Consider the following 20144-nt stretch of genomic DNA (forward strand, 5'->3'; position numbering starts at 1 on the left):
CATTCTGGAGGTGGAGGTGTTTAATTGCTCACTCACTTCTTCACATTTGGTCCTTATCTTGGAAACTTTTTCTTCACAAAAATGCTAATTGTTCTAACACAAGCCTATAAAAGTTCATTGGGGAAATGAAGTTGTGCGTTTAACAGCAGACTGTAATTTGAAAAGTAGCCAAATGCTGAGTGCATCCCAATACGTTTCCCAAATTTACTTTAGTTTGAATATAATTACCTTGAGAGTCTGTAACTGTAACTGCTCTGCCAGTACCAGCGTCACTGCTGATATTAACAGGGTGTTTTTACAGGTCAGGCTAATTCTAAGCAGCATACCAGTCTGAAATGAGCTAGTAAACAGTTATAGCAAAATCCAAGTACAGTTTAGCTTGTCAGGTAATCTTCTGTATGTCACAGGAATACTTTAATAATATCTACATTATAATGAGCAAGTTATTACTCTTTAGAACAATCTTTTTTTCTTTTGGGTATGATACTGATGAAATATCCTGGTATTTATACTAGTTCTTTGTACCACTTCTCATGGTACAAAGCTGTATGAAATGTCTGATCTTGAGATGCCTTGAGGATTTGCAAGTGGGATTGAAAAGTGAGTTCCCCACCCCTGAGAAGTCCATAGGCAAGAAAAAGATGTATCACTTGCAAGACAAGCAAAAAAGAAGCCTGTAGATAAGCAAAGGAAACATTTTCCTCGTGGGAGATAGGTAAGGATTGTTAGTAGGTAAGTCACATTGACAGTCTGCTGAAGTACTTGTCCTGCAGTGACCGTGCAGATACCTAGGAACTCCTGAGCACTTTGAACCTGAGCAAGCTTGACCTGGAAGCATCTGGGCTGTGCAGGTTGGCAGGGCTCTTGTGCTGCTAATAGAGAGTGCTTTGCCTTTTCACCTGATGTTTTTGACCTTTTTTTTTTTGGCTTTTAAAACATTGCTTCTGGGCTGTAGGGTTTTCATTACATTTTCTGTAGCTGACTCTCTGGAAGGATGATGTGAATGCGGGTAGGATTTCACCATAAGCTTCTGTCATGGTCCATTCGTGCAGTTTATAATTCTACAGTGTAGTAAATACAATCCTATAATATGGTAACTCAGTTTTAAACTTTTGGATATAGTTATCATATTTTAGGATTGTATTCACTACATTATAGAATTATAACATTTGTATGCAGAATCCAGAAACTTCCTGGAATCTATGAAGCCATCGCAGTACTTGGGACAGTTTGCCTCAGACTCAAGAAAATTCAGTAGAAACTGTTGTCTTCAAACTTGGCTGGTTTATAATTCACTTAGCATGCAGAGATATGTTGATAAAATTTAACTTTAAGAGGTTTTTTTTTTGTTTTAATGAAGTCAACGGTCGAGATGAAATTTTAGAAGTCTTGGAATAAAAACTTGGAAGACCTGGTCTTTGTCCCATTTGTGCTGTTAGAAGATTTGGAAAAGTACTGGTCGATGTATTTGAATTGGGAAGGCTCTGACTACTGAATAGGCTGGTGCCTGAATTTGCCTCTTGCTTCATTAAGCATTGCGAATAAGAGTCTGTTGGAGTGAGACAAACGGAAGGTCTGTGTTGTTCCTGGGGGTGAGGTAGGAGACCTTTCTGGGGAGGTGGGTCACAAGTCTCATGTCCTTGGTAACGTGTTGTGTTTTGCAGCAGAATAAGAGTAGAAAGGACAGAGAGGGGAGAGCAGTAACATAAAACATAACAGCAAGTTAATTTTACAAGCCTGTGTGCTCTAATGTTGTTCTTGTGGAATTGTTAACTCAGGAAGACAGGTGAGCATTATTTATTTATAAATATGAAGTAAAATCTGATGCCATTAACCAAAGGTTAATGAAGTTACTAACCAAACCTGAATGTTGTTTCCTTTCCCATTGGCACCTTTATAATATCTACGTGTTACCAACTGAAGTCTATGAATGTGCGACAGGACCTGGTTCTGCCTTAATTTGTCCTGGCTTAAGCTTCACTGGTCTCAGGGATTTTGCCACTCAGTAAAAATGATAACTGTGTTGCAACCTCTTCAAGTGATTTCAAAGTGAGAGTTAAAAAGTGAGTTGATGTGGCGTGAGGGTCGGATTTTGTGTGTGCATGTGCATGTCACATTAAGGCTGGCATGTCTTTGGTGCTATTTCTGTAGTGGCTTCCAATAAAATGGGTTTGCTCTGTCAGATGGAAAGTAGACTTGACATTTTGTTGAGTTTGAAGCAAGCTCTTCCAAGCATCTTATTGTCTTCTGAGGTTTATATGTGTACAGTGTGCTGCTACCAGATGCTCTTTCACCATTTCTGAGAGCTCTAAGAAGAGGTAAGTTTCTATAATTAATAATAGAAAACAATTTCCTTTTTAATTTTAATGATGTCAGAAAAGATCCAGTCCATCATGCTTTGTGAACCAGCTCCTGGCAGCTGCTGAATAATAGAGAGAAAATTCCGGCTTGCTTTCTCTCCAGTGATGTACCATGTTACTTGTTATTCATTAGGCCCTGTTTTCATGCAAGTTTATTGAATAGGACTGGTGGATGATTACTGCCCGAAGGCCACTTTAATTCCTGTGGTTTAGTGTTACCCTTCTGCTGCTGTATACTTGCAAGTGCTCGAGGAAGAAATAACTACAGTGCAGGTAAACTTCCTGAATTTTCCGACCTTCTTAATGACCCCTGGGAAACTGGCTTCCAAATTTGGAGTGGCATGCTTTTCAAATAGTGTTACCAGTGGTTACCCTGCCAGGAGAAGGAATATGAAGTTCCAGAGTTTCTTGTTCCAGAGATTGTTAGTTGCTTTGCTTTGACTTCCCGCTGCAAGCTGGAACAATGTCATCTTTCTTGTATCTCTGTGGTGTTGCCATCTACTATTGGGGTTAAAGTGAGGGAACTCATTTTAGAATTGGTTAAGCTTTCTGCCAGTTTGGGACCTTGGCTCAAAAACGGTGCATTACTGAACCAAGGGAAAGCAGACTACTGAACAGATTAAAACTAAAAGTGTATTTCATACTTCCAGCTTAGATTTGAACTTAACCTTCATTTTAGTGTGTGTATTGTTATATGTCTTGGAGGTTTAATGAAATGTGGCTATATTCCTGTAGTAAAGCTTAGTTATTCTATAGATTTATACAAGACGACAGCTGTCCTGCCTGGAGATTTCACTATATAGGACGGATATGACCAAGATTTTAAGCCACCTTGGCACGCTTGTTAGTCTGGGCTTCTCTGTGGAGGTCTCTGGGATAATACCGACCCAAAGCCCCAGCAGGGCTCTAGGACCCATTAAGCTACAGGTAATGTGCACTAGCAGACACCCACCTGAAATTTCTGTGGATACAAGATGACACTGTAAGACGAGGACTCCCTGTTGGAGACAGGACAAGGGAATATTTGCTTTCATATATATAGGGAGAGTCATAGAGTGGCTTGGGTTGGAAGGGACCTTGAAGACCATGTAGTTCCAACCCCCCTGCCATGGGCAGGGACACCTTCCACTAGACCAGGTTGCTCCAAGCCCCATCCAGCTTGGCCTTGAACACTGCCAGGGAGGGAGCAGCCACAGCTTCTCTGGGAAATCTATGCCAGTGTCTCACCACCCTCACAGTAGAGAACTTCTTCCTAATATCTAATCTAAATCTACCTTCTCTCAGTTTGAAATCATTACCCCTCATCCTATCCCTGCTTTCCCTGATAAAGAGTCCCTCCCCATCTTTCTTGTAGGCCCTGTTTAAGTACTGGAAGGCTGCTATATGGTCTTTCAGGAACCTTCTCTTCTCCAGGCTGAACACCCCCGTCTCTCTCAGCCTGTCCTCAGAGGGGAGGTGCTCCAGCGCCCTAATCATCTTCATGCCCCTCCTCTGGACCCGCTCGAGCAGGTCCACGTCTGTCTTACATTGGGGGCCCCAGAGCTGGACACAGCACTGCAGGTGGGGTCTGACCAGAGCAGAGGGGCAGAATCCCCTCCCTCGCCCTGCTGGCCACGCTGCTCTTGATGCAGCCCAGGATGCGATTGGCTTTCCGGGCTGCGAGCGCACGTTGCTGGCTCATATTCAGTTTTTCATCCACCAGCGCCCCCAAGCCCTTCTCCTCAGGGCTGCTCTCGATCCACCCGTCACCCAGCCTGTATCTGTGCTTGGGATTGCCCCGACCCAGGTGCAGGACCTTGCACTTGGCCTTGTGGAACTCCATGAGTTTTGCACGGGCCCACCTCCCCAGCCTGTCAAGGTCCTTCTGGATGACCTCCCTTCCATCTAGCAGGTTGGCCATGCCACACACCTTGGTGTAGTTGGCAAACTTGCTGAGGGTGCACTTGATCCCACTGTCCCTGTCACCGACAAAGATGTTAAACAGCGCTGGTCCCAGTGCACGTCTAGATAGTTTATTCTCAGTCTGTTAAAATAAGAACACTTTTTATAGGTCTGTATCAAAGCTGGTGTTGGACTATGAGCTTCAGAGAACATCTTTATAGTGGGTGGCTTTTGTGATGTTAAATGGAGGCTGGCTGTAGCTTTGTATAAAGCAGGGGTTTAGCTTGGGCAGGAAATGGCAGTCAAGCAGAACAGGGAAAAGTGGCTTTTAATCACTGGGGCACAGGAATAGTCTTGTTGAATTAAGTGCAGACCTGAGGGGAAAATAAGGATAGGCAGAGAGAAGCATCATTAAATATCAAAAGAGGTCATTTAGAGAGAGCCTTCCAAGGAATTTACATTCATAGCCAAACCCTCCAGCTCCAGAAGGCAATGGAGGAGTGAGATATGAGTCATCAAGGCTACATTGGCTTTAGATAAAAAGTAAGAATCTAGATTTGAGGTAAGGGAAACAGAAGATCAGAGGAAAGATTTTCAAAGTGTGTCTCTAGAATGTGGTGGCTCCATATAGAGAGCTGGATTGCCAGCCCTCTGACTAGCCTTAGACCTAGAAGTGAGGGATCACTTATAGGACAGTTACTATTCAAAATTAGATCATTTTTCCTCAAAGCTGATAAAGTTTGCAAGAAGGAAGCAAGCATTCAGAGCAGAAAACAGGATTTCATGGTGTACTCTCATGGCCAATCTCTTTTTGATCTCCTGGATAAGAAGCGGTAGACAACTAGACAGGTATTAATTTATTAAGTATCTTGCTGTTTCATATTAGTTTCAGTTATAACCTTTTGTTTCTGATTTGTTACCCAAAAGTATAACTACATGTCCTGCCCAAATGCATTTTTTAAAACCCTCCTGCTTGCCTGGTGCTAAAGAAGAGACTGAGCTAGCAAATAGTTGGCAAATTGTGGATGCTCTATTTTCATGGTGCTGGCAGGACATGCAGCACCTCTATGGGACTTTTGCCTTGTAATGAATGAGTATACAGCTACAGGTTGTGAAGATCAGTGTGAAGCTGTTACTGTCAAGTAATGGGGGTTTGGGAGGAATTTTTTCTGACAGCAATAATATGGTGCTGCTTCTGACTGTGATACTGCTCTTATGATGGTGCTTGAACAGCAGTGTGACAGACTATGGTCTGCAGTGTTCTTGGGCAAGAGGAGGGATGATGGCTTTCTCACAAAATCGTAGTTTCCTTTGATAGATGAAATTGTGAAAGAAGCCTGGTGATGTGATTAAAGGCAATCAAGAAGAATCTGTGGTTTGACAGAGCTCAGATCATAGATTAAACCTAGAAACTGTGCTCTGAACTTCAGTTCTGAGGGACATCCCAACCTTGAGGATGGGAGACTTGTGGCTGGAACATGGAGATATGTTAACTCGTATTCTGATACTATCTTATACGCAAGATTAATTTTCATGATGAGTTGACACATTGTCAAACTGTAGAGGCTACAATCCAGAATAAAGCAAAATTAATAAAAGGATATTGATCAAGTTGTGGAGAGAGCAGTCACTCTGCTGCAGGACTCAACTGTCTCCTTGAATGAAAGAAACATGTTTTTAAAATGTGTGCTGCTGGTCGACAGAACTTGGCTGGAAGTTTTGTTTTACCAATGACCACCAAGTAAACAGAAAGACTCATTTAACTGACCCTGTAAGACTCTGTTTTGTGATAGAAGATGCCTTGTCTTCATTCAAGTAGCAGTGAGGTTGGTATTTTCCTTCAATTTCTATCTAATGTTGCAGTAATATAAAAGGAAAGAATACTGCAAAACTGAGCAAAGATATTAAAATTTGGATCCTTTATGTAGCCACCTTCTCAATCATGTTTCAAGAAATACTCAAGTAGAATTTCTGTAAGAAATTATTTTGTGACTAAGAGCATCGTTTATCTAACTTCGCATAGTTGGACTCAAGGCTCCTGGCAGTCCTGAGTAGTTAAAAACCTCTGGGAAAATGAGCCAACTTGTCCTAAAGATGGACTGAATGCCAAGGAACAGAAATATCAGATTATTGTAGCCTGGTTTCCTAATGCATTTACTTATGCTTTTAGCTGATGTCTAAGGTGGCATGAGTGCCAGCTAAAGCTTTTCTTGTGACTGTGGCATTTCAAAGAGCATTCGCTAGTGTCTAATAAAGGGTGTGTCCTCATGATGTAGTCTCTCCCTCAGCAGAGACACTGATAAGGTATCTCTTCTCTACCAGGATGTTATTGTCATGAAGCTTGTGGGAACTTAGCAAGTTTCTCACCCCTACTGCATTGTCTGGAACCAGCCAGTAGGTCAAAAAAGTTACCATTCATTGGGAAAACAGATATGAACTGTTACACACCTTTTCCAGTGCGATCACGTTATGTCTTGCTAGTGTGTGGAATCAGCCTAAAAATAACGTTTGAGTCAATAAGTTATTACATTAATGGTTGCTGGGAAATGCAGTAGAAACGTCAGATAGAGTAGCTGGCTAGGAAGTGTTGGTTTAGCAATGTTGTCTATGTTAACTTATTAAAATATTGAACACTGTTTGCCACCGTTTTATTCCTGTCTTTGAGTTATGCCTCTAAATTACCCATTGTTTGTAGCAGCTATTTGCTAGCTTTTGGATGAACCGTAGGGAATTTTTTTCCCTTTCCGAATAGCTGGGTCAGCAGGCTGTCCATGCTGGCAGTACTTTAACAGTCAGGCTCTTTCTAGAGAATGGTGCAGCCTACAAGACGTTTGGCCATGCCCTTCTGTGAGATGAGCTGTGCAGTTCCCCTACACCCTCTGTTACTCTTTCCTATTATGAATGAGTTTTCTTTGCTTGAACTCCACAGCTCTCTTGATGAGTTACTGGCTGTCCTAGTGTTTCTTATTGGCCTTTAGAAGAAGATGTGAATGGCTGTTCTTAGTATCGTAAATAAATATTTTAAATAAAGCTTATGAATGTGCAAAATGGATTTCAGAATGAAAGTCATTTGTATTGTTACAGTGCAGATAATCTCATTTATTGTCACAGGTAGGCCAACTGTGAAAGTTTGGTCAAAAAAATTTGACATCAGTAAGTAATAAAAAAACTGAGGGTTTTTTACATTTTTTTAAAACATTGCAAAATTCTGCTAGTTTGTTAATAATTCAGGGAAACGTGAATAGATGAAAACGAGTACACAGGGATCAGGAATAGATCCAGCTTTTCCCCCCACCGAATGTTTTTGGCAATATCTTTCATTCTTGTAGGTTTTTGGCAACCTTTCTTAATCTGCTGTCTTACTGTGTGGACCATCTTCCAGGCAAACTTTTGCAACACTTGCTGCCAAGTCACAGATGAGTGCAGAAGTAGTTGGCAGAACCAGACATCCAGAGGTAAAGGACCTCTGTGTATTTTGGCATATTCCTTGACAGTTTCTGGAAGGTCTTCTGCAGATAACGTTTAATGTTTCCAGTATTGCCCATGTGTAAAGCACAAAATTATCCTAGTGATAGGAAAAACAGGATAGAGACTCAGTAAGAACAGAATTCTTTTTAATGTAGGTAACACACTAAGGAAGTGAATTAGACTTTGCTCTTAATGCAGTTTAATCTGTGCTAATAGTGAAAAAAGTCTTAATTTATCCTCAAAGCCAAGGAAATCTGGCCCTGAGAAAGTGCCTTCAAATTAATCACACTGCATTATTTAATGGCAATAAAATTATCAGTCCCTTTGGTGTCTTAACAGGTTCCCCTGTAATCACTGCATTATTTTCTAGGAGAGGAGAAACTGTTATTTTATTGTTTTGCACGTTAATCAGAAGCAAAGTTTGATGTGTTCTAAAATGATATTCAGGTTAACAATAACAATTCTAATCTGTCGTATAAAGACTTGGTTTCCTTTTTTTTAAATGAAAAAAATCTCTTAAACACTGTCATTGCTGAGAACCTTTGAGTGTCTGAGCTACCCATCTTGTGAAAATTGCTGTAATTGTTGTACTTTCATCCTTCTGTAAAGGGCCTTGACTGTGGAAGCATAGTTTGTAAGCTGACCTTTGGTTTTCCATATGCATGACAACAGCTGATGATGAGTTTTTTGCTGCTTATCCCCCTCTGCCAAGTAACCTGCTTTCAAACACTGCTAAATTCACCTTTTTTCCCCTCTCACTGCCTTCTAAGCAACTATGACGATTTGTATATATTTTTGATCTCCTCTCTTCCATTTCTTTGCAAAATGCTCTATTTCCACTAGTTTTTGTTCACTAGCACTTGAATTTTTGTCACATTTGTCCAGTAATGGGCAGATAACACTGGCACCTTGGGAGTGATGGAGAATCAGAAGGGTATCCTTTAGGGTTCCTCAGACATACAGCTGGGTGACCAAATGGATTCACATTGCAAAAGGGGTTGATTGGAAGTTAAACACTCTGCAGTCTCTTACCTGTAGTGAATGCCTTCCTGCATGAACTGGGGATGATTTGACATTATTCTCTGTTTGTGGCTTATCAGTAGTAACAAAAGTACCCTAACATAAAACCATAACTTGAATAATTTGCCTCATTTTCTCAGTATTTTGATTGAGATTAATAAAGAGATAAATGAAAAATCACTCATTTTAACTTTAACAATCACATGTAGTTTATAATTATCTGTGTGAATGAGCTGGGACTCCTTACCATCAGTACTTACTCTAGTACCATGGCTTAACAAGACCAGAATAATGAAAAATCACATTAAAAAGCAGCGGGGAGGTTTTAGCAAAGCTTCAAACTATTGAGACCAATATTGGGCCGATGGCTACCTTTGCTCTAACCTGAATCAGATCAGCTGTTACTGTGATTTGTCTGACTCAGAATTTAAGCAATTTGGTGTAATTTTAAGTTCATTGTTGTTGGAAAACACATTTTTAAACTCGAATTTAAAAAAGAATTATCTCCATCGATGCACTCAGACGGGAGAAGAAAAGTCACATGGGCCTACCAAGTAACCCTGTGATGGGAATTATGGAGTGGCCAGCCCTGTCCTGTCCTTTTGAAACAAAATGTTGTATTTGAAGAGAAAAAGCTTATGAACAACATTGGCAGGCTGGCTGCCTCCTGAGCTGTCTGGAGGCAAGCAGGGGGCTCCTGGGTGATGCACCATGCTCTTGAATGCGTGGATGTGCTCACTGTTCACATCTGAGCAGGCTGCAAACACACTTCAACTCAAAACTCTGCTATTGAAGGGCAAATAAAGTGAGAAAATACAACAGGTAAAGCCTTTTCAGTGACAGAGCTGTTATTGACTTCAGCAGGCAGAATTTTACTCTGACTTCTATTTTTCATTTATTTTTGTAAGTAAATGTGCTTGACAACATGGTAAACAGGCTCAGAAAGGAGCTCGCAGGGTCTCACAGGACACCAGCCTGCTCCAGCTGTCATGTGCAGGCACAAAATGACTTTTACATATGTAGCGCTTTCTAGAAATTCCCTATGTGCTGGCCCTAACCAGAGTGAAGAAATGTGGGCTTATTGTATTATTTCTGTTAAGCTTTTTCTATCGTGACTTTTTTCTTATTCCATCTTTTGAACAAGCAGTCAACATTAGAAAAGGGAGACATCCTATGCATGTGGAAATACAGATTGTGAAAGCTGCTCATTGAAAAACTTGAAATGCCCAAATCAAGGCTGGCACCTTTTTAGTCTTTTTTTTGTTGTTGTTGTTTTTAATTTACAGCTTTCACCCCTCTGCTCCAGAATGCCACAGGACAGATTTATTTGGTGGTTTCTCTAAGGTTCTAAATTACATGTAGGGCATGATGCCGCATGCTTTCTATTAAATTACTAGTTTCTTTTTGCCCTGTTTTCCCTTTCTGTTTTCTGTCATGACTGTAACACCTGCTTTGTGTATCTGCTGAATACTTTGTCACTTGGTTTCTGGCTAATGAGATCTGATGAAGGGCTTTGCATCTTTTATGCCAAAAGATGTGGATCAGACTTCCAAAGCAATTGCACAGGTTATTCAAAGGATTTATTTTCTTTCCAACGGATATATTCTTTATCGCATTAGATTTTTCCATTAGCGTTGTCCTTTACAGCAAGCAGCATAAAATTAAACCAATACAACCTTTTTAAAAACTGGTTTAGGTGTTCTATCTGTGTTGATTCAGGAGCTATTTATTTATAAATAATTTCAAGATAAATATTTACTGAATAGCTTAGTATTTTTGCACTGACTGTATAATTTAAAGCATACTATGTTAAACCTGGGAGGTGTTACGTTATAGAAATACTGTAAAGTTTAAATACAAACTTGCAAACCAGGGAACAGACAGCAGGGATAAATGTGCTGTGTGAATTGTACAGATGCCTATTACTCTCCTTTTAGCAAATATTATGGTAAAGCTGATCTGAACTGTAACCAAGCGATCTATAAGAACTAATGGCTAGAAGTTAAAGCGATGCAAATTCCATTCAGGAGCATGATGTCCTGAAGGGTGTATTAGAGGAAGGCTCACTCAATAGCCACCCTGCATCTTTCACTGTTTGCCTTGACACTGGCTGCTGGGCACACAAGGGATGTTATACAAGCCTAAACGGAGCTTCTGGTCTAACCTAAGGTAGCTGCTGTTATGAATTAAATAAAGCATGACTTTTAAAAAGCTGATGATGACTGATGAAGAAAAAGATACTCAGGAATATGGTGTTTTTATTCCCACAGCTTTGCTTTCACATTTGTAATGAAATCTGAAACCAGGTCAGGTTTAAGCTTCCTTTTTTTGTTTATGTGGAGGCAGATATTTTTTACACATCTGCTTTTTTTAGTGCTAAGTTCTATATGGATCAAATCTTAAGTGACTTAGTAGGAGATTAATATTTTACTGGCTGTGTCTATACAGTGTGTGGGTTGCACAGTCTCCGTGTTCCTGGCAGTCTGAAGCCCACGACCGATGCTGTGGGCTGCCAGGGCTGAGTTAGTACAGCTTCGCAGGGTTCGGGCTCTGGGTCTGCCTCTGGGGCCACTGGATCCAGGGTAATGCAGGGGCAAGGACAAAAATTGCTTGCGTGTGCTTGCATGTGCCTGCTATGTATTGTGTGGATTCACCCACAGAGAGCCAGGAAAAGCCTCTGTATCTGCCAAAAGAACCCTGATTAAACAAATCTGGACTTTTTTCGCTGAACTGCTTCTGTATATCAGCAAACTCTTAACTCAGTTTATTTATTACCTATTTACCACCAGCGGTTAATGTAATATTAACTGTTAAATGGTTTGTAAAAAGAGGGGAATTTTTTTCTTTCCAGGAAAAATATTTTCACGTTTTTTGGTCACATGATATTTAGTGTTCTTCTCTGCCTAGCTGCTGCAATTTCTTAAAAAAAAGTCAGGCTGTAAATAGTTCTGTTTCCATGCAATTTTGAGCACAGTGGAATTTCAGAGTTTGAAGCAGCATCTAGAGGGATTTAGGCTGCTTTCTCTCCTTCTCTCCATCCCTCCTTTCAGCAGACTGATGTTCTGATCCCTGTTGTTCCTTTGCATGGGATTATATGGGCTGCAAGAAACAGAATTTGACTGATGGTTTTTAAGGTGTGCATTACAGATGCCAAAGACTGGAAATAAAGGTAATATCCTCAACCAAGGAGACATAACATTTGAAATATTTTGTTCATTTTCAAGTTCTAGACTGGTCAGCGACAATAGAATAGGAGTTACAAGCTTTTATGTGGTGTGAATATTGGATGTATGTCAAAGGATCGTCAATAAAACATTTAGTTTAACACAGAACAGATTGATGAGCCTGTGACACGTTTTGTTTGAAGACTTGTTCACTGGGGATGGATTATGTATATAGGGTGCTGCAGTGTTCGCAGAATACAGTAGAAGCTAGTTCTTTTCTTCCTTGCCTTCAAAAAGAAAATGCAGTCTCTATAACAGCATGTACCTTCCTGTTACAAAGCATGAAGCCAGAAAGGCTGAACAGAGTTTACCCGGAAAAATTCTTTTTAATACTTTTTTTGCGCTTGATTAAAGGGGTTTCGCTGTCATTGGACTCGCACACATGCTTATTCCAACTTTGTTTTCTCCTGTCCTCCATCATGTCAACAGTCACGTTTCTGTAGGGTGAAGATGAAGTGTGAAGAAAAATGATTTGTGCCTTCTCTTTCAGTTTTTTCTTACTTTCACGTTTATACAAAGGCTGAATGCATTTTCAGTGTTCTTGCATGTCAGTTTCCTGCTTATTAGTTGTTTTCCAGTAGCACCCTCAGTCCCAGGCTGTGTGCATGGACATCAGATTGGCAAAGGGTATGAGAAAAGACGATGCTGCCTGGGGGAACTGAGGCAAAGCAAAACGGCTTTCCCAACATCAGGCAGAATTATGTCACAGAGCTGAAATTTGAGATTGAGTTTTTCTTAATTTTAGAGTTTTTTAAAAAATTGAGTTTCTCTTAAGTGTCAGTGCAGACTGTCCTCTCTTGGTGTGCATTTGAGTTTTGAAACTCAGATCTTCTTTACTAAACCCTGTCCTGTGTATCTTCCTCGCAGTCGCAGGCAGAGTTAGAGATTGCAGCATATTCTAAAGTCACAAGTGAAACGTAAGGAGGCCAGAGGACAGGGGATGTTTCAGTTAAACCATTCAGTTGCTCACTGAGGAACTACTACTGTCTAGTTCCTATTCATAGAGGCATGTTGGTATAGGTACACCTATACTGAGTGGAAAGGCATTTGGTTCAGTAGTCTAATTTGATCTGATAAAGTGAAATAAGCTATACTGGGGAAAATATTTTTTCCAGTGTTTCTGGCTTTATGTTGCTGAGCTTCTGTTGCTGAACTATTTCTTCCTTCTGTACTAGGCAAAGTCTATTTGTTGTACAGAAATGATCTGACAGTAGATGTTCTGTCACTGTAATGAATTTGCCATGGTTTTCCTGATGTGAAAATTAAGCAAAAGGGAAGTAGAGTAAAATAAAAAAAAAGGTTTCGCATATTACTTCCTCAAAAAGGGACAAGAGAGCTTAGAAGTATGGGTCTCCCATTGGTGTAGGTTTCTTCTCTTTCACTTAGGTCAGACTTAGGTCTGCAGCCATTTTCTCTAACCAGTTGTTGGCTTTGTTTTGCCCGGGGAAATCTCCATTCCGATATGGTTGCCATTGTGGTGGGGGCACCAGCACCAGAAGGTTGATGGCTTGGCTGTGTGTATTCATGTTACTCCTCACAGAGTGTGACCTCTAGCCGTCTGAAACCCACCTGCTGTGCTGGGGAAAAGTACTGGAAACTCTACAGAAGAACCCACAGCAGTCGAATGTCCCACCTACAGCCAAAGTACAAGAGTCAAATTTGGCACTTGGATTGGTTTATCAGTGAGAGAGGCTTGATTATAGCTGTCTTTGCTGTTTGTTGGGGATGGCCAAGAAGAAAAGAAAATTGGAGAGATACATGACTGTGGGAAAAGTCGCTGAGAAAAATACTGTTAGACTGGAAGGGGTGCGTATTTGTTCTCAGAAGTCTGCTCACAATATCTTGTAATGTTTTCATGCTTGAATGTACATCTGAGTATACAGTTGTATGATTATTTGCATGACTTTTCTTTTTTCCTTTCTCACAGTGCATGCCAATTAAAGGCCTTGGATTTGTGCTTGGAGCCTACAAATGTATTTGCAAGGCTGGATTCTATCATCCCAACATCTTCTCAGTGAACAGCTTTCAGAGTAAGTGCCTTTGCTCGAGTTTAAAAAAAAAATTAAAAAAAGGAAAAAGAAAACAGAGCTAGCATTAATAATGCAGGGCTCCTTTTTATCCTCGTCTGGGTTATACAGTAAAATCCCAGTGGTTTGCAACTCTCAGATTATATAATCATTTCAGGAGTTCTAGCCCTTTGGTTTGTCATTCACAATACTCTTGAGGATTCTGTAAAACATACCAGCTTGAAGAATATTTGATTTGTAAATAAATTTTAAAACATGAAAAGAAGTCTTGCTGTGGGGAAATAGAGCTTTCTGGCATCTGTGCTCAAGCACAAGTATTGAGGAAATTAATCTAGTAATTTTCTCTTTGGTCAGGGCAAACTAGAATGTCCTAGCCTCTGGCTTTGTGCGGGCTTTAATTGTTTTCATTTTACTTCATTTGCGAAGGAGAATCCAAAGGAGCATCCAAACTCTGATACTTGCTGATGAGGTATTAGATGTGGGCTGGGCCTGAGAGTCTGGTTGGCTATATGATGTGCATGACATATAGCCTACACTTGCCCAGGACACACGTTGTATGGTACTTAAATTGAGTTGCCCACAGTAAGGGAAACAGAATTTGGTTGATACTGAGCAGGGAAAATATATAAACTATGTGATGAAAGTTGATGTCTATTGCTTTCATCGTATGACCAAAGTGTAATCTCTGCACAGATTTTGTTTTGGAATTGTTGCAGTTACAGTAGTAGAGCTCATGCTGCAGTCACAGGTGTAAAGCTGTTGCTTGAGGGTGTAACAGGGCATCCTTCTCTGCTTCCTGCTTTTGGGTGAATACCATCCCCAGCTCCTTCACACATCCTTTAGCCAAAGGTTCATGTTGTCAGCTCTCTGCTGTGGGAGCAGTTTGTATGAGATGCCCAGGGAATGGTGACAAGTGGCTTTTATTTACCAAGCTTGCTCCAGGACTGTGTGTATTATCTCCTGTCTTCTGTGAACACAGCTGTTCCTGTTCCGCTACAGAAGTACCTCTAGTAGTATTCAACGCGTAACATGCAACTTTGTTGTATACTCACAGATACAAATTCAGGTGTTTTGTACTGATAAATCATGTGCAGGATTATGATACGGTACTTGTAAAAGCATGCCCCTGTACTACAGACCTGCAAAAAAAGCTTCCAAGTTCCTTCCTATATTAGTTACTCTTGAGCTCTCCTTTCTTATGTAAAAAGTGATGGGGATTATAGATGAAAGGTGAGTAACATTTAATATTAGGAAAACTTTAGAATTCCCTTTTTGTTCGCAGCCCTGAGTTCCAGATATTAAATCCTTTGATCTGTGTCATGGGTTGGCCCGTTTTTTATTGATTTGGTCTGATTTGTGTGTAGATTGGACAAGATATTACCCCTAACTCAGTATATCTCATATGTATATATGAGAGAGCGCTGTCATGTCTCCTGTATATATATGTAGCATAAATAGCACAGTGTGTTTGTTCAGCAGTTTGCCTGGTGAGTGTGTGTTTCCCTTCTCTTTTCATGTTGTGGAGTGTCACAGAAGGCAGCCTTGTGATAGTCCTTTTTCTCTGGGCTGCATGAATCTTTTGATAGTGAGGATGATATTTGGTTGCACCTGCAGTGCAGTGAGTTAACAGTAGAGTTGGGATTTAACTTGCCTTCTTGAATGGGTGTATGAAAAAAATCGTTCTTAGATTTGTTGTGTCACAGAACACACAAAAATAATGTGGCTAGACATCATCACAGCATTGATCATTAGGGATGAGATTCATTTAATCTCATATCAGCTGCCAAAAGTGTATATGCTTGGTATGTTTTGGTCACCTAGGTTTCAACTGCATTCATCATTGAGACAGTGGCTCACCTGGAGGGTGATTCTGCTGCTTTAGAAAGTCAGAATTTGTCTATAGCTGGGAAAAGTAACTCTACAGGCAAATAACCCTTTTTCTCCATTTACTATCGGAGGAGGAACCTATACAGCTACCTTAGATGGGATATTTAGCTTCTAAATAGCTAACACAGAGTGAAATTTGGCTCATGAAAGTGTTTGCATATGATGATATTTTAGGGTGTGTAATTACATGATCTGGGGCCACTTTGATTTGAGCATGTGTTATTGTGAGCTAACGTAAACATGAGTTTTGGAACAGTCGGTAGTAAAGAACTGCTTTAATTCATCCAGATGCAGCTCAATCTGCCAAACTCTACAGGTGGCTTCAAAAAGTGAACAGTGAGACAGCTAGTGTGAGACTGGAAATGACTGTGAAGTAGTGGGAGAAAAAACAGTGGTTCAAGGGAACTTAGCCTAGAAAATAGGAAAAGATAACACAGTTAAAACAGCTGTAGTATATATTTGGAGGTTCAAAATGATGCTAATACGGGAATTCTAGACATGAATTGTGCAAGCAGTTTTGACAGAAACTGTCTGACCTGAAGATCTCTGTGGAGATAGGTTGTGAAGTCTGATGATAAAAGAGATGAAACTGAGTAGAAACGTTAATCATTTAGAAAGTATTGATAGTGGAAGAAAATAAAGAGGCAGGAAAGATTTGCAGGTCTTGAGATGTAAGTAAGAAGGTAGATAGATAGAAAAAAATGGCCAGTTTTGTACTTCCATGGATTGAAAGATTGGATTGAGTGTACTATGTCTTGAAATGGAAGCATTTCTCAATGATAATGGGATTCTGCACCAAAACACCACAGCAAAATATGGTTAACTACAGTTGCACATTGTGCTTGAAGTGTCAGACTTTTAAACAGGTGCAAGGTTCTGCTTTAGGTCCAGGTGAGTATTTTGGTTTGAGTCTGAAAGATAGTTGTATAAAATGGCTTTGCAGGGATGTTGGATGTGGTTTGCTGGTGTGAAGGCTTACAAGATTGCTTGTCTGCCTCCTCCGCAAGCTCAGCTGTGGCCCTGAACTCCAAAATGCAATGTTGCATAAACAGTGTCCTCCATAAGAAAGATACTGTAAATTGGTTGCTTTTCTGACTTGAAGCAGCATACTGTTGCTGCTCTCGGGGAGATCACACATGTTGCAGGTTCCTGAAGTGTGTGTGGGACAGCGGCACAGCTGAAATTTAGGCTGTTCTGTTACTGAATGGGAAGCCAGGTAGAAGAGCATTTCCCTTCCCTCCCAAGGCTGAGTTTGTTCTTCAGAACTGACAGTGCCAAAATATGTAAAGCCTTTCTATTTTTTATGCATTAGTTAATGAGAACCCTGAGTACTAATGGGGCACAGGGTTATTGCTGTATTTCCAGAGTCTCTTTTGAGGACAGAAGTTGATTTTGGAAAAAAATGTGTTTCATGTACACAAGTTGCGCTTGAGTACATCATTATGTGCTTTCTCCTGACGGCTTATTTTTAGGTAGCACTATTAGTATAGGTGGAAGAGACTAACTGCTGACTAAATATATTTTAACATTTTGCACTTTGTTCTCTGCCTCAGGGGGTAATCAGGTTTTCATTGGAAGATCCTTAGTAGAACTGCGGTGCTTTGTTCAACCTAAAAGTTCATTCTTTAGCAATGCATCATCCCTATGTTGCAGAGATCCTGCTCAGCTCTTGCTGTTTGGGTGTGGAACCTGCCCTGTTCAAAAAGGTGCTTGCACCAAAGGTGGCTCTTTCATCTGGATGTGGAGCTTTACTGTCTCTAACAGTACTATGGTTGCATAAAAAGTTCCAAGAAGGGTTTCCAGTTCAATGGAAATTCCCATTTTTAACACCTGCCCTTTGGCTTTGGTTCTTCAGCAGCACTCATGTGTGCAGATCTTTGTACGTATGAAGGCTGTCACTGAGTTCAGTGATCCCTTTCTGAGGTGAGGATTATGACCATGGCTGATTACCAGGTCTTGTTGCTAGCAGGTCTGCTTTCACATGTACGGAGTTACTGCAGCATTGCCAATGCTACTGCTGGTGTTCCTAATTTACTCTGTTACAGAACAGGAGCAGAATCAGTCTTTTGTTCTGCTCCGCATGTGCTGTGCTCTCTGTGTTCATCTGCTAAGTTTTGACTGGAGTCTGGGATGATTTTGGTTGGAATGGTAGCAGTCCCTGCCCTGGCACTTAGCAGTCTGTGGTGCCGTTCTTACTTTGCAGGAAGATCTCAGCTGGCAATGTCGCAGCTGCTGAGGCACCCCTTGTGTAGCAGAATGTGCTTAGGAGAACCAAAGCTAATGAAGAGTTACCCTTAGGAGACCATTTCAAAAACAGATGAGCCGATCAGACAGGAAAAATGACTGGGATAGAAGAAGGAAGAACTAGGAAAAACTATAGTAGAGGGGGCATAGCTGAAGCATTTAAGCTTTTTGTTTTATTTTTCCAGTACTCAAGCATTTTCCTTATACTTTATATTAGTCTCTGTCCCTATTCCTGCTTTCCACCAATTCTTTGTTCTTTTCTCCTTCCATTTTATGCTTTTTTTCCTGTTACCACCTTTTCTTCTTTTCTTTTTCCCTCGAGGACAGTGTTTTTTACACCTTCCTCATCCTCATTTGAAGTCCTGCAGCACAGTCAGTCTTTCAATGTTTGCTTCCATCTCATTTGTGTCAATGCTAAAACTGCTGATGCCTCACATGGAGCAGAATTGGCTTCTTGTCCACCTACCTTACCAGCGTCTACAGTCTTTTGCTATCTTTTGGGGAGGAAGAACTGATTTTCTTCACTGGAGGAGGCATGTGTAGTCCCAAAGAGCTGCTGAGAAAGGAGAAGGCATGGCACAGTGAAATCTCTAGCAGAGCTATAAGAGGCAGTTACTTCATGCTTGGCTTGGACTGCCTATGGTTTGGATTGATGTTACATTGACTTTGGTGAGGGGACAGGGCCAGGCATAAAGGGCCAAAATGTTCAACTATGCAGTGGACAGCAGTGACCTGAGACATATAGTCAGGGCAAGGAAGTGGGTGGACAAACAAGCTCCCAGTCAGTGGTAAATACAATGATTACTTCTATCCCAAGAACTTCTTTTAGAGGGTCTGAAAAATGTTGTTTTTCTTTTTTTTTTTGTTGGCAAGGAGGAAAAAGAAAAAGATGGCAATTGTTAGTAATTCCTTATCACACTGTGTCAAATCTCAAGTAGATCCAATTTTTTGGATCTTTCTTATATTACCTATAACGAAGAATCATTTCGAAGTCAAAAGATATTCACCAGATAATCAGTCATGGTAGTGCAGGAGATGCATATCAATGATCTTCCTTTGTATACAGCAGACAGCATGACAACAGACACATCTAAGCAAAGGCTTGTTGTTGTGTTATGAAGTCATATCCTTGGGATATTTACTGCAACATGCAACTGTTCATGGGCTGTTATACCTGTAGTATGTGACAAGCATACATATGGAGAAACTTCCATGTATGACTCAGATAAGAAAATGCTTGCTAAAATGGATTATAATGTATTTGCAACAACTTTCAAGGTTGAACATTTCAGAAATAAAGTAAGAATATCATGTTTCAGACTATGGGAAATTGTCAAGCCGTATTAATATTTGTGTTTTAAGTAATCTTGTAACTTTAGGTTTTAAATTACGTATTTTTAGTGGTTAAGTTTTTACACCAAAAATAATTTATTTAATTACCACGATAAAAACATATTAACGAGTAGCTTATGTGTGACTCAGATTTGAGGCTTTAAAGAGAATAAACTATCTTTTTGGAGATGGGCTAATTGAAGGGCAACTCCACAAAAAGAGTGGAAAAGCAGGTTGACATGAGTGAAGATGTTGAGGAAACAAAGTGGAAAACTCAGACAGTACATAGTGCACCCTTGATTTGGTTATGAAGATGGGAGGTGGGAGACTGACTTCTGTTTCTTGACAGAGGACAGTGTGGGTCCATTGCTCTAGCTGTAATTTAGAAAACATAGTTATAATGTTAGATATGGAGAAGATTGTTTCTGGCAAAGCTCTTGGAATGGTAATAGGCTGAAGGTCCATGGGTGTTTGCTCTGAAAAGAAGTTCCAGTTCCAGGATATCTTCAGGATTAGTGTTTCTTAGAAGTTCTGCGCCTTCTTGGGTTGTCCAAGCCCAATTATTTTCTGACATTTCCATTCCTGCCTTCCACAATGTGAGTCAAAAAGACACAAGATCTCTTCTTGCTCTCTGCTTGTATTTCAGAAAATCTGGCTACCAGCATGAGTCAGCACTACTCTGCTATATTCAGGTTTTCAAC

General features: G+C 40.4%; 1 protein-coding gene across 1 annotated transcript in view; it reads left to right on the top strand.

Moving 5' to 3' along the window:
• The window catches only part of GPR158 (G protein-coupled receptor 158), a 195858-nt gene that overhangs the window by 70309 nt on the left and 105405 nt on the right, over positions 1-20144 (top strand). The window contains exon 3 of the mRNA XM_086467139.1: positions 13881-13983. Within this exon, the coding sequence (XP_086323265.1) occupies positions 13881-13983 (103 nt within the window). The remainder of the gene's footprint in view (positions 1-13880; positions 13984-20144) is intronic.

The sequence above is a fragment of the Leptosomus discolor genome, chromosome 6, assembly GCF_034619465.1.
Source record: "Leptosomus discolor isolate bLepDis1 chromosome 6, bLepDis1.hap2, whole genome shotgun sequence".
NCBI lineage: Eukaryota > Metazoa > Chordata > Aves > Leptosomiformes > Leptosomidae > Leptosomus > Leptosomus discolor.